The 13288-nt window shown below is 45.4% G+C and overlaps 1 protein-coding gene across 2 annotated transcripts in view; it reads right to left on the bottom strand.

Annotated features, from left to right (window-relative positions):
- The window catches only part of RAD51 (RAD51 recombinase), a 65732-nt gene that overhangs the window by 14455 nt on the left and 37989 nt on the right, over positions 1-13288 (bottom strand). For both annotated transcript variants that reach the window (XM_073610295.1, XM_073610296.1), the window contains exon 6: positions 5966-6060. In XM_073610295.1, coding sequence (XP_073466396.1) covers positions 5966-6060 — 95 coding nt within the window. The remainder of the gene's footprint in view (positions 1-5965; positions 6061-13288) is intronic.

The following is a 13288-nucleotide window of genomic DNA, read 5'->3' as shown; positions in this document are numbered from 1 at the left end:
CCATCTGTAGCAGTCGGAACCAATGCCAACAGCCCTGCAGGACAGACTAGGAACAGACACAGACCCTACCAGGTGAGCATGCTTTTAACTTACCTTTATGAGTGCTTTTATATCCATTGTTCTTAAAATTCATACTTGCCACACTACACTTAACTGGCGATTCCCTTCTCTCCCTTTTTTTCTCCCCATTTGGTCTAAGGAATGCAGAGCCACCTTCTTAGGGTGCAACAGCGGAGGACACAAAAGAAAAGATTCATTCAGGTGAAAATCTGACACCACCTCATGCAGAAAGAAAAGGTTGAAACAGCACCTTGTCCTTGTGTAATATCAGATAAGGCGGCTTACGGGACAACGCCAATCCCGACACCAGCCGCGCTGAAGTGATAGCGACTAGAAAGGCAACATTTTTGTGAGAGCGTAAGCAAGGGAATATCCCAAATGCTCTAAAAGGGAGACTTCTGAAGTGCCGACAACACCAAATTCAAGGGAAGGCCACCACCTGAGCTACCGAGAAAGCACAAGGATGAAACTCCAAGGCTTTTCAAACTATATAAAGCCCTCCAGGTGAGACGATAAATCTTCCAGAAGGTAGACTTACGAGTAATAGTCAGGATCATCGAGCAAGACAACCCCGTCCTCCAGAACCTGGCTGTCAATAGCCATGCCACCAAAGCCAGTGACTGTAAAGCAGGGTGGAAGACCAGCCCCTGAGACAGTAGGTCCACCCGAAGGAGGCAGCAGCCAGGGAGCATCTGCCCCCAACCACACCAGCATACCAAGGGCCACCATAATGACCAGTAATTCTTCAGCTCCTATCATACACAGTGGCCAAGGAGCAGCCAAAGGACTGGAAAGCGGAGAGGAGATTTTACTAATCCCACGGCACCATCAGCGCATCCATCATGTACACCAGAGACCCAGCGATCCTGCCACTTTGGAATATTCTGGTTGAGGAACATGTCATACTCACTTGCTCTGTCCAATGATTTTGCATAGAGCAGCCCGAACCTCCTCTTCTGGGGTCCCTCGATGGTGCTCCAGGCTCCTCGTCTTCTGTGTGCTCCCATACCAAGCCGCATGCTATGGGGGCACATGTGCAACCATTGACACAGGCAGCTTGACTCAGCCCCACCCCCTGATCCCTTCCTCACACCATTTGATTGACAGCAGCAGGAGCCAATTTCCCTGTGGGAAAAGGAAGAAAGGGGAAAGAAGACTGCAGCCAGACAGCCTTGTCTTTTTGACCCCAGATCTCACATTAGAGGTCCTGTCATGCTTTTTTTCCTATTACAAGGGATGTTTACATTCCTTGTAATAGGAATAAAAGTGATCCAAAAAACTTTTTTTTAAAGGGACAGTGAAATAATCTGCAGAAGCGAACACATACGCAAGTCACACCTGCATATGTAAACGGTGTTCAAACCACACGTGAGGTTTCGCCGCGATTGTTAGAGCAATAATTCTAGCAAAACGCCTCCTCTAACTCAAAACTGGTAACATGCAGAAATTTTTAAACATCGCCTATGGATATTAAGGGTTAAAATGCTTGACGTCATTCCACGAGCGGGTGCAATTTTGAAGCATGACATGTTGGGAATCAATTTACTCGGCGTAACATTATCTTTCACAATAAAAAAAAAAAAAAAATTGGCATAACTTTACTGTTTTCTTATTCAATTTAAAAGTGTCCCCCCGTGCGCGCCCCCCCCCAAAAAAATTGCGTTCATAAGACCACTGGGGAAAATGTGTGACAAAGTATTGCAACAACCATCATTTTATTCTCTAGGGTGTCTGAAAAAAAAATTGTAAAATTAATATATATATATATATATATATATATATATATATATATATATATATATATATATATATATATATATATATATATATATATATATATATACACACACATATATATTTGGGGATTCTAAGTAGTTTTCTATTAAAAAATAGGCCTGGTCCTCAAGTGGTTAATGCAGAGAATGCATTAAATTAACACCCAGTCTTTAGAACCACTTAAAATGCCTCTTCACCGGCTGTCAAATGTTCTCTGAAAAGCAATCTGAAAGATTCCAGAGGGCACCACATGCCACAGTAGGTCTGAAAGGGCCCTAAGAGGGGGATTTCTCTCACTTTGGAGAGACTTCCTCTTACCCTTTTGTTTGTAGAATGCAGCAGGTGAAAGCATGTCTAAAAAAAAAAGGGACACTTGGCAAAAAAAAACGACAGGGGATTAAAGCATTCCCCACTTACTTATTCACAAGAAAAAGGGTGCCTATATACACTTGCAGCAGCCTCCCATATCTTCCTTTCTTAGCTGAATGCCAGACAGACAAAGCTTGGAGCAAATCCCACCCCTTAATCCAGTGGTTCTCAACTCCTGTCCCCAGAATCCACCAACAGGCCAGGTTTGCAAGAAAACTGAAATAAATCACAGGTGATATACTGTGCTGCTCAGTGATTGCAGTTTTCTAGTCTGCATCTCCCCAAGGTAATACTTAAAATCTGGCCTGTTAGTGGGTCCTGAGGACAGGAGTTGGGAACCACTGCCTTAATCTATCCATTCTTATATCTGCTCCTACTATGGAGGCTCTGGGAATTGAAAGTTAGGAGCGCAGCATATACCCCATGGCCATGGGCATGGCAGCTTATGAATATTTGCAAATGTGTGCAAACAAAAAACTGACCCAGTCTTTAACAGTTTACTTTAAAAACAATTTGGTTGATTTGCAGGCTGGCAGGTGTGCTGAGAAATCTTGTTTGTGATAGCTTGAAGCAAATCCCACTCCACATATTTCTACTGGCTCATCACAATAATGAGCAGTCTCACTGGCTAATACTGATTGGGGAAGTTTCTGCACCATCAGGAAGATCTTTTTATCTTTACTTTTAGAAAGGAGGAGGTCTGTTGAGCTCGCATAACACCTCGCATAACACCAAATCCCTATAGAAGTATTTTATAAAGTGCTATTTTTTTTTACCTTGAGACAGTTTTCTTTTTTGACCATCAGAAAATGCCAAAGCTTTGCCTGTCCAACTTCAACCAAAACATTTAGTTTTGGATAGTCTGTCAGGCCATCCCTTTTGGGGAGATTTCACGCCATGTCATTTCCAGTACACTGCTGTCACTTTGTGTCATCTTCAACAGTACAGCCCTTGTTGAATGCATAACATTGAGTAGGCTAGTGTGAAATGAGCCATTTCATTTAAAAAACCTATATATCTGGCAAGCTGGCAGCGCAGCCATTCAGGGGCCTACTGCCCAGTGTAATAAAAGCCCATAAACAATACATGGTCAACAATTTAGAGATTCCAGATAAGGAGGACAAGATGGAGAGTACTAACCAAGCGTTACGCAAATCCAAATTAAGATTTTCCAACTCATGTATCGGAGCAGAGGACTGATGATTATAAAAAAAGGTACATATACGCACACACAAAAAAGTTAATAATAAACTTGTCAGTGTAATTGAACCAGCTATTTAAAGCAGGAGACTGTATAGTTCCAATACAATGTAATCAAAAAAAAAAAAAAAAAAAGTTAAGAGGGCCCTGCTCGTGAGAGCTTACAATCTAAAGTTAAAACCCATAGTTAGCAGATTACAGTTCACAGATGTCCTATAATGGGAAAAATCAGATTTGCTGTTGCTACAGATTTTGCAATCCTTCCATTAGCTTACATAGGGACTTATAGTGGGTATAGAAAAGAATCACCCCTCTCTCTTTAAAATCATATATTTTGTGGCTTTGCTACCTGGAGTGAAGGCAGACAGTTTGTTTTATCCAGCTGTATTTACTCAGTGCAACATCCAAGTGAAAGATAACACCAACACATCAGAATTTTTATTCTATTTTTTAATTCAATCACGGAGTTGGAAAAAGGGTTACCCTCCTTAGGTCAGTATTTTGTAGGACCACATTTTGCTTTAAAGGGGTTGTAAAGGTTCTTTTTTTAACCACTTCCCGCCCAGCCTATAGCAAAATGACGGCCAGGAGGATAACTGCCGGCGCGCGCAGCGATCGGTGGTGCAGCGTGTCAGTCTAACACACAGCTACACCGATCTCGGTAAACAGCCTTTGACGGAGGAGCTTTACCAAGTGATCAGCCGTGTCCAATCATGGCTGATCACAGCGTAAACAGAAAGAGCCGTTTATCAGCTTTTCCTCACTCGCGAGAGCCGAACGGCGGCTCGACTGATGGGGGGTCTGGGCTGATTGTTTATCAGTGCAGCCCACCTGCGGATGCCCACAATGGATCACCAGAGCGCCCACCGCATTGATGAGCAGGTATGTCCCCCATGGCCACCAAGGATGCCACATAGTGCCCTAAAAGATGCTCATCAGTGCCCACTATGAATGCCTGCCAGAGGTCTCAGTGATGCCCAGCAGCACCACCCACCAGCGTCCGTCAGCGCCGCCATGTCAACTTTTTTCTCTAATTTTTTTGTCTTTTTATTTGTTACGCAAAAAATAAAATACACTAGCAGTGATCAAATACCACCAAAAGAAAGCTCTATTTGTGGGAACAAAATGATATGATAAAAAAAAGTGCAACCGTGCTGAAAGCTAAAAATCGGCTTGGGCGGGAAGGGACGAAAGTGTCTGGTATTGAAGTGGTTAAACATGCCACATTTACCAATGCTCCTGCTGCTATCAATCAAGCCAATTAGGACCAGAGACAGCAGCTGGTACTTGTTATGCTCGTCCTAATCGCTGGAACAATCGGGTTCAGGCAAGTAAAAGGGGGGTTCTGGGGGGCTGCTGCACTACAAAAGGTTTTTCAGCTTAATGCAAAGAATGTATTAAGCTGAAAAACCTTGAGGGTTTAAAACTCCTTCAATTACAGACTTTTAATCTGTTGGGATAGGTCTCTACTAACTGCACATATAGACTTTGCAATATTCGCTCACTCTTTGCAGAACTGCTCAAGTTCACTTAAATTTGACGGTGACCATTTGTGGACTGCAGTCTTCAAGTCATTCCACAGATTTTCAAATGAGGTTTCAGTCTGGGCTCTGACTAGGCAATGCAAGGACATTCACCTTCTCCTTCAACCACTGTGTGGTCATTTTTGAGGTGTTCTTTGGGCTCATTGTCATGGTGGAAGGTACACCTTCTCCCCATTGACAATTTTCTGGCAGAGGGCAACAGATTTTCCTCAAGAATTTGATAGTATTTTGCCCAATCCATTTCTCTTCTATCCTGACAAGTGCTCCAGTCTCTGCTGCAGAAAAACACCCCCATAAAATGATATTACCACCTCCATGCTTTACTGTAGGAATGTTATTTGGCTGGCAATTCAATTTTAGTCTCATCTGACCACCTTAAAAAACGCACCTTGAAGATTCTGAGGCCACATGGAAAAAAGGTGTTGCGGTCAGAGGAGACTAAAATGTAATTATTTGGCCTCAACACCAAAAGACATGTCTGGCGGAGGGGGTGATCCTTTTTGCAGCACAGGAAAAAAAAAAAAAAGTAAAAAAACTGAAAACACTGACATGTTGGCGTTATATTTTTCACTTGGATGTTATAACTAGTAAATACAGCCGGATAAAAAAAAAAAAAAATAATTCTTCATTTCAGGCTGCTAGATTCTTTTCTATACCCACTGTATTAGAATCTTCGGTTATTTTTTCTTACTTTAAATACACAATTTTTTTACATTTTTAAAAATGTATTATAGGTACTTCTATAGCGTTGCCAATTTAATCAGTACTTTACATATATTATAATTTACATTAGTCCCTGCCCTCAAGGAGCTTACACTGTAAAGGTCCCAAACTCACATACATGTACTAGGGCCAATTAGTTGGGATTCAAACCAACGACCCTAGTGCTAACCACTTAGCCACTACATTACATCTCTTATCTTAATTACTAAGAGTTCCTATTTACATATACTTTAGTACCTGAAAAAAAAAAAAAAAAAAAAACAAAACAAAAAAAACACTAAAGCATATAGTACCTTTCAGCAACAGCAAGCAGCCTTTCCGGTCGAAAAGTGCCCTCTGTGTCTATGTACATGGCTTTCCCTTCACCACCACCTCTGTCAATTGGGAGCTGAAAAATAAGAGGCGTGTACAACACAAAACTGTAACATAATTAAAATACAATAATTTTTTAGAGCAAAGGAACACTTTGAAAACACATCGGATCTCAATGGGGAAAAATATCATGCTGGATATATATACTGATATGGACTGGGTAAGGTGTTCGGAGCGAAAGGATGCCACATCGTTTGATGGAAATTAAAATTATCAACCTGCAGGGCTGAATTCAAAGACACCCCAAAAGTCAAAGTGATGTAAATTAGCCACCCCGCCTTCCTCTGACATCACGTGGCATCAGAGGGGGGGCGGAGTCACCCATTTACGTCACTGGGTGGCCCTGCCCTCAGCTATATAACAGCTGTCACCGAGAAGAAGTGTCACTCGGCGGGAGCCTCCCATGGAGGCAGAGCTGTAGCGGCTTTATTTTTTTTTTCCGGTTCGTCGGGAGGCACGAGATGGATTTACATTGTGGGACATTTTAATTATTTTATCTTAATAAAAGGACTTGTCTCAAAGTGTCTCCTGGCTTACTGTTGTTGACACTTATTTTTGTGAAATGGTAGGGGTACCTGTTACCAATTAGGGGGGTGGCTGGGATCTGGGGGTCCCCTTGTTAATGGGTGCTTCCAGAATCTGGATAAGCCCCCCACCCACAGACCCCTACAACCACCGGGCAAGGGTTGTGGGGATGAGGCGCTTGTCACCATCAACATGGGGACAAGGTGCTTTGGGGGGCTACTCCGAAGAACCCTCCACATGTTGAGGGCATGTGGCCTGGTACGGTTCAGGAGGGGGGCACCTCACTCCCCGTTTTCTTGCAGCCTACCAGGATGTGTGCTCGGATAAGGGTCTGGTATGGATTTTGGGGGGAACCCCTACGCCATTTTTTATTCTGGTGCAGCGTTCCCCTTAAAATCCATACCAGACTTGAAGGGCTTGGTATGGATTTTGGGGGGACCCCCACGCAATTAAAAAAAAAAAAATTGGTTTGGGGTTCCCCTTAATATTCATACCAGACCCAAAGGGCCTGGTAATGGACTGGGGGGGGGGGAACCAGAAAATTCATTACAGCCGAGATCAGTTTTAAATAGTTAGTAAGGTTGAATAAAGACACCAGTCCATCCAGTTCAACCTGAGTGAGTGTGGGTGCGTGTCTACAATTATCCCTATTTTTATTTAGGGTACCCATATTGTGCCCACAATCCAAGGTCCCCAACTCACATTCTTATACTAGGGCCAATTTTGGACAGAAGCCAATTAACCTACCAGCATGTCTTTGGAGTGTGGGAGGAAACTGGAGTACCCGGAGGGAACCCACGCAGGCACAGGGAGAACATGCAAACTCCAGGCAGGTAGTGTCGTGGTTGAGATTCGAACCAGAGACCCTTCTTACTACCCACTACACCACTGTGCTGCCCCCCCCTTTTTTTTTTTTTTAAATTACTTTTTTTCCTATAGAAATGTCCTTTTGCTGTGGTACTGTTCTAAACACGAGAAAAACGGGCCACTTTACAGGCATACTATAGACACCCCCAGGCACGATATTTAAAGGAATATTTCATTTTTATTGTTTCACTTTAAGCATTATTAAAATCACTGCTCACGAAAAAAAACTGCCGTTTTTATAACTTTTTTTTTGCACTGATACATGTCCCCTGGGGCAGGACCCAGGTCCCCAAACACTTTATGGCAATAAATTGCATATAAGCCTTTAGAATCAGCACTTTTGGTTTTCATGTTAATGTCCCATAGACTTAACGGTGTTCTGCGGCTTTCGAATTTGCTGCGAACACCGCATAATGTTTGCTGTTCGGCGAACATCTGGCTCATCCCTAGTACTCAGTAGTTTGTATGGCCCTTACATTCTTGTATTCATGCCTGACAATGTCAGGGCATGCTCCTAATTAACCAAAGGATAGTGTCCTGGGGTATTTCCTCCCAGATCTGGACCAGGGCATCACTGAGCTCCTGTACAGACTGAGGTGCAATTTGGCAGCTTCGGATGAACCAAAGCATAAATGTCCCAGAGGTGTTCGATTGGATTTAGGTCAGGTGAGCGTGGGTATCAGATTGGGGTCTGGTACGCCTGACCTTGAAAAGGGACCACAACTCCGTCGTCAGAGCAATCTGTCATGAAGCTGCTGCTGTCTACAGGTTCGTATTCTGAGCCTGAATCTGACAGATGATAGAGGTGCGCATCTTCACTGGTCACACGATTAGATTACGATTATCTGGCCAATGATTGGATTCGATTCCACGATGCATCACGATTACCGACGAGCTCGCACTTCTATTTGGGACGCCTAGGCGGCCCTTCCACCCTGCAATCTTCTTAGACACATCACAGGTCCCAAAAGATTGCCCGGCCATTCAGGACAGCGCAGTGAGACATGTGCACCCCATGCCCACAGTAGTATTGCCAGCGCCGTGGACAGGCGGGGGAGAGAAAGAAGGGTTCGGGTGGCCATGTCGCTGGATTGTGGGACAGGTGAGTGTCTTTATTAAAAGAAGAATTTTTTGTAGCTACCGACTTAACAAAAAAATTTACTGGAACTTCGAATTAAAAATAACCTCATTCCCTTAACCACTTCAGCCCCGGAAGATTTGGCTGCTCAATGACTAGGCCATTTTTTGCAATTCGGCACTGTTACTTTAACGGACAATTGCGCAGTCATGCGACGTTGTACCCAAATAAAATTGACGTCCTTTTTGCCCCCACAAATAGAACTTTCTTTTGGTGGTATTTGATCATCTCTGCGGTTTTTATTTTTTGCGCTATAAACAAAAAAAATTAAAGTTACGTACCGGTAACGTCTTTTCCAGTAGTCTTTCAGGACAGCCACCATGAGAGATAGTCTCCTCCTCTTCCTCTAGGAAACACTGCGCCAGCCCATAAATTCTTACTTCCCCCTGCCAGACCTCAGTATATTCCGAGATTACCTCCGGTCAGCTGGGGAGACACAAGAACACATTAATAACATACTATCCCATATCATTATCATGCTGCGTTCTGGTCTTTTATAAGACACCGCCAAATTTCGGGTGGGTAACTAGGGCTGTCCTGAAAGACTACTGGAAAAGACGTTACCGGTACGTAACTTTAATTTTCCCCCTTCGTCCTTCAGGACAGCCACCATGAGGAGGATGAACGAGCACTTACCAGTTAGGGTGGGACTACAGCTTGCAACACCTTTCGCCCAAAGGCTTGCTCACTAGCTGACACCAGGTCCACTCTGTAGTGCTTTACGAAAGTGGAATAGCTGGACCATGTTGCAGCCCTGCATATTTGCTCTGGCGTTGCTCCAGTCTTTTCTGCCTGAGAAGCTGCCATAGCTCTGGTAGAGTGTGCCCTTATACCCATTGGGATTTCTTTCCCTGCTAATGAATAGGCCTGGCCAATGGTTACTCTGAGCCATCTGGCAATAGTGCGTCGAGACGCTTTGCATCCTTTTCTGGCCCCAGAAAACAAAACAAATAAAGAGTCTGACTTTCTAAACATCCTGGTCAGCTCTAGGTACTGAAGGATACATCTCCTTACATCCAAGGAATGAAATTTTAATTCCCTTTCCCCCGAGGGGTTGGGACAAAATGAGGGTAGAACTACCTCCTGACTTCTGTGAAAACCAGAAGCAACCTTAGGCAAAAATGCTGGATCAGTCTTGAAGATGATCCGATCTGGAAAAATAAACGCAAAAAGGAGGTCTAACAGATAAGGCCTCAATCTCACGGACTCTCCTGGCAGTTGTCACTGCTACCAAAAAAACTGTTTTTAACGTAAGATCCTTTAGTAGACATCCTTCTAAAGGTTCAAAGGGGGTTCCCGTCAGGCCCTGTAAAACTAAAGATAGGTCCCACTTGGGAAAGGGGGGGCCTTGAACCGGTCTCTGTCTAGACAGAGCCTTAAAGAATCTGACCACCCATGGGTTGGTGGCCAGCTGCTTTTCTAAATAAGCACTGAGTGCTGACACCTGACCTTTAAGGGTACTTATGGATAAACCCCTATCTGCCCCGCACTGAAGGAACTCCAACCGCAGCAGTGGGACTGTGTACCGAAAAGGCGCCTTCTGCACACCATTCATTGAAACGTACCCAGACCTTTTTATAGATCTGGCGTGTTTCCTTCTTCCTGCTGTTGAGGAGGGTGGAGATTAATTTTTCAGAAAAACCCCTAGCTCTTAGCATACCCTCCTCAGTAGCCAGGCCGTTAACTGCCATTGGTGTACCTGTGGACAGAGGACTGGACCCTGTGAGAGGAGATCCTCTCGAGGTGGCAGGAATAAGGGAGGTTCGACTGCTAGCTGCTTGAATACTGAGAACCAAGCCCTCTTTGGCCAATGTGGTGCTACTAGAATCAGGGACGTGTCTTCCATCTGGAACTTCCTGAGAACTGCCGGTAATAACGCCGGGGGCGGGAAGGCATAGCAGATTCTGAAATGCCAGTTCTGGATCAATGCGTCGACCCCTCGCGCTCCCTCCCCTTTGTTTAGGGAGAAAAAACCAAGGGGATTTTGCGTTGTTTCTTGACGCGAACAGATCTACTTCTGGAGGACCCCATTTTTCTGAAATGAGATTGAAAACCTCCTGGTTGAGGATCCAATCTCCCTCTCTCAGTTTGGTTCAGCTGAGGAAGTCTGCTATCACATTTTCTCCTCTCAGGAAGACTGCTGAGTGTGAGAGAGTGTGAGTCTCGGCCCAGTTCAGAATGTCTGATGCTAAGGCCAACAGGACTCCGCTTCTCGTGCCGCCCTGTTTGTTTACATAGGCCACGGCGGACGAGTTGTCCGACCGCACCTGAACATGGTGGCCCTGTAGCTCCTTTTTGAAGAACCTGAGTGCTAGCCCGATTGCCCTCAGCTCCTTCCAATTGGACGACCTTCTTAGTTCGTCGCCCTCCCAGGTGCCTTGTGCTAAAAGGGAACCCAGATGCACCCCCAACCTTTGCCGCTTGCGTCTGTGGTTACCACCTGAGAAACTGGGATGAACCACAGACGACCCTGCGACAAGTTTGAGACCTTCCTCCACCACCAGAGGGATCTCTTTACTTGGGGCGGAACCTGTACCAAGGTGTCCAGATCTTTTTGACTGTGATCCCACACCCTTAGGACAAAGGACTGTAAGGGGCGAAAGTGCAGACCTGCCCATTGCACTGCTGGGAGGGTAGCTGTTAATAGTCCCAGGGCCAACATCAGAACTCTTATGGAGACCTGACTGCTGCACTGGAGAACAGCCACTGCCCTGTCCAGTTTTTGTACTTTTTCTGCTGGAAGAAACACTCTCAGTAGCGTTGAGTCCAACAGATAGCCTAAGTACGTGATGCGCTGAGAGGGAATCAAACTGGATTTCTCCAAGTTCATTAGCCACCCTAGACCTGTAAGAACCCTTTTTGTTAGTTCTAGATCTCTGACTAACTGCAGTGGACACGCTGCAAATAGGGGCAGGTTGTCCAGATATGCTATCACCGATATTCCCTGGAGCCGAAGAAAGGCCATCACCTCCGCCAAGACTTTGGTAAAAATGCGGGGTGAGGAGGATAGCTCGAAAGGCAGCGCCTGAAATTGTAGATGTACCATTGTTCCACCTACGTCTACTGCTAGCCGAAGAAACCTCTGTGAGGCTTCTATTATAGGAACGTGTAGATACGCGTCTCTTAGGTCCAGCGATACCATAAAGCAGTTGTGGGGCAACAGGGCTCTGACTGTGAAAATTGACTCCATACGGAATTTTCTGTATGTCACTGACCTGTTCAGGGGCTTTAAATTCAAAATTAGTCTGAACTTCCCTGTGGGTTTCCTCACTACGAAAACGTGTGAATAGAAACCCTCGCCCTCCTCGGCCCTTGGAACTCTGAGAACCACATTTTGATCTACCAGATCTCTTAGTGCTTCCAACAGAGCCTCGGCTTTTGTCGTACACCTGGGTAGGTGCGTGACAAGAAATCTCCGTGGAGGAGGGTTTGTGAATTCGATACGGTACCCCCTTCTTATAACCCCTAGGATAAAGCGATTGGGGGATATTGCCTCCCACTGTGGGAGGAAGGCCCCCAGTCTTCCCCCCACCGTGGTTGGGGAGTCATTGGCTTTTACGGGGCTGTTCAGGAGGGCGAAAAATCGCCCCTCCCCTGCCCTTGCCTTTTTGACCCCAAAATTTCTTTCGCCCTTCTGGCTTTGGGGTTTCTTTACGTTTTTGCGGACGAAACCCCTTCTTTGTTTGTGTAGGGGTTTTCCGCTTGACTGGAAAGGATTTCTTTCTGTCTGCTGTGCGGTCCAAGACGGTCTCTAACCCTGGGCCGAAGAGAAGGTCTCCCGTCAACGGTATCCCGCACAACTTGACTTTAGAGGCGCTATCGCCCGGCCAAGTTTTTAGCCAGAGAGCTCTCCTGGCCGAATTGGCCAGAGCCGCTGATCTGGCCGACATACGAACTGATTCTGCCGAGGCATCAGCTATGTAGGCGATACCTCGCAGAATCGTAGGAAAAGAAGATAGAATGGTCTCTTTTGCCGTTCCAGCTTCAATATGCTCTTGGATCTTCAAGAGCCAGTGCTCCAGATTGCGAGCCACTACTGTAACGGCCAACTCAGGTTTTAAGTTACCAATTGTTGAATCCCAAGTCTTTTTGAGGAGAGAGTCTATTCTCTTATCCATGACATCCACCAGGGCCCCCCTGTCCTCAAATGCCAGGTCTGTGTGTCTGGAAACCTGGGAGAAAGCAGCATCTAACTTGGGATTTTTATTCCAGATAGATGCAGGATCATCCGAGAACGGAAATCTCCTTTTTAAGGATCTAGGAAAAAAAGGGTTTCCTTTCGGGATCTTGCCACTCCTTTTTAATAGTTTCAACCAGTACTTCGTGAACTGGAAAAAACTTTTCTCCTTTGTTCCCCCAAGCCCCTGTACATTTGGTCATGAAGGGTCAGGGGTTTCTTGTCCTCCTGAATACCGAGGGTTGTATAGATAGCCCCTAAGAGGTCCTCTACCTCTTCCAGGGATAATTTATATCTGGAGGATTTGCTGGACTCCCCGTCCTGGTCCTCCCCCTCTGAACCATCCTGGGAATCGGAGGAGGAACTGTCTGGCTGTCTTTGTTCCACTCCGGAAGGCCCTGGAGCTTCATCTGCCCTAGCTGAAGTTGCAGGTTGGGCAGGAGCAGAGCCCTGCGCAAGAGGCGGGGTTGTATCCTGGGGAGCTGGACTAATGGGAGGCTGAAACCTTTCAAATAAGGCTTTAAATTAAGAAAAGGT

The sequence above is a fragment of the Aquarana catesbeiana genome, linkage group LG13 (assembly GCF_042186555.1).
Source record: "Aquarana catesbeiana isolate 2022-GZ linkage group LG13, ASM4218655v1, whole genome shotgun sequence".
NCBI classification, from domain to species: Eukaryota; Metazoa; Chordata; class Amphibia; order Anura; family Ranidae; genus Aquarana; species Aquarana catesbeiana.
This window is presented reverse-complemented; position numbering and strand designations above follow the sequence as displayed.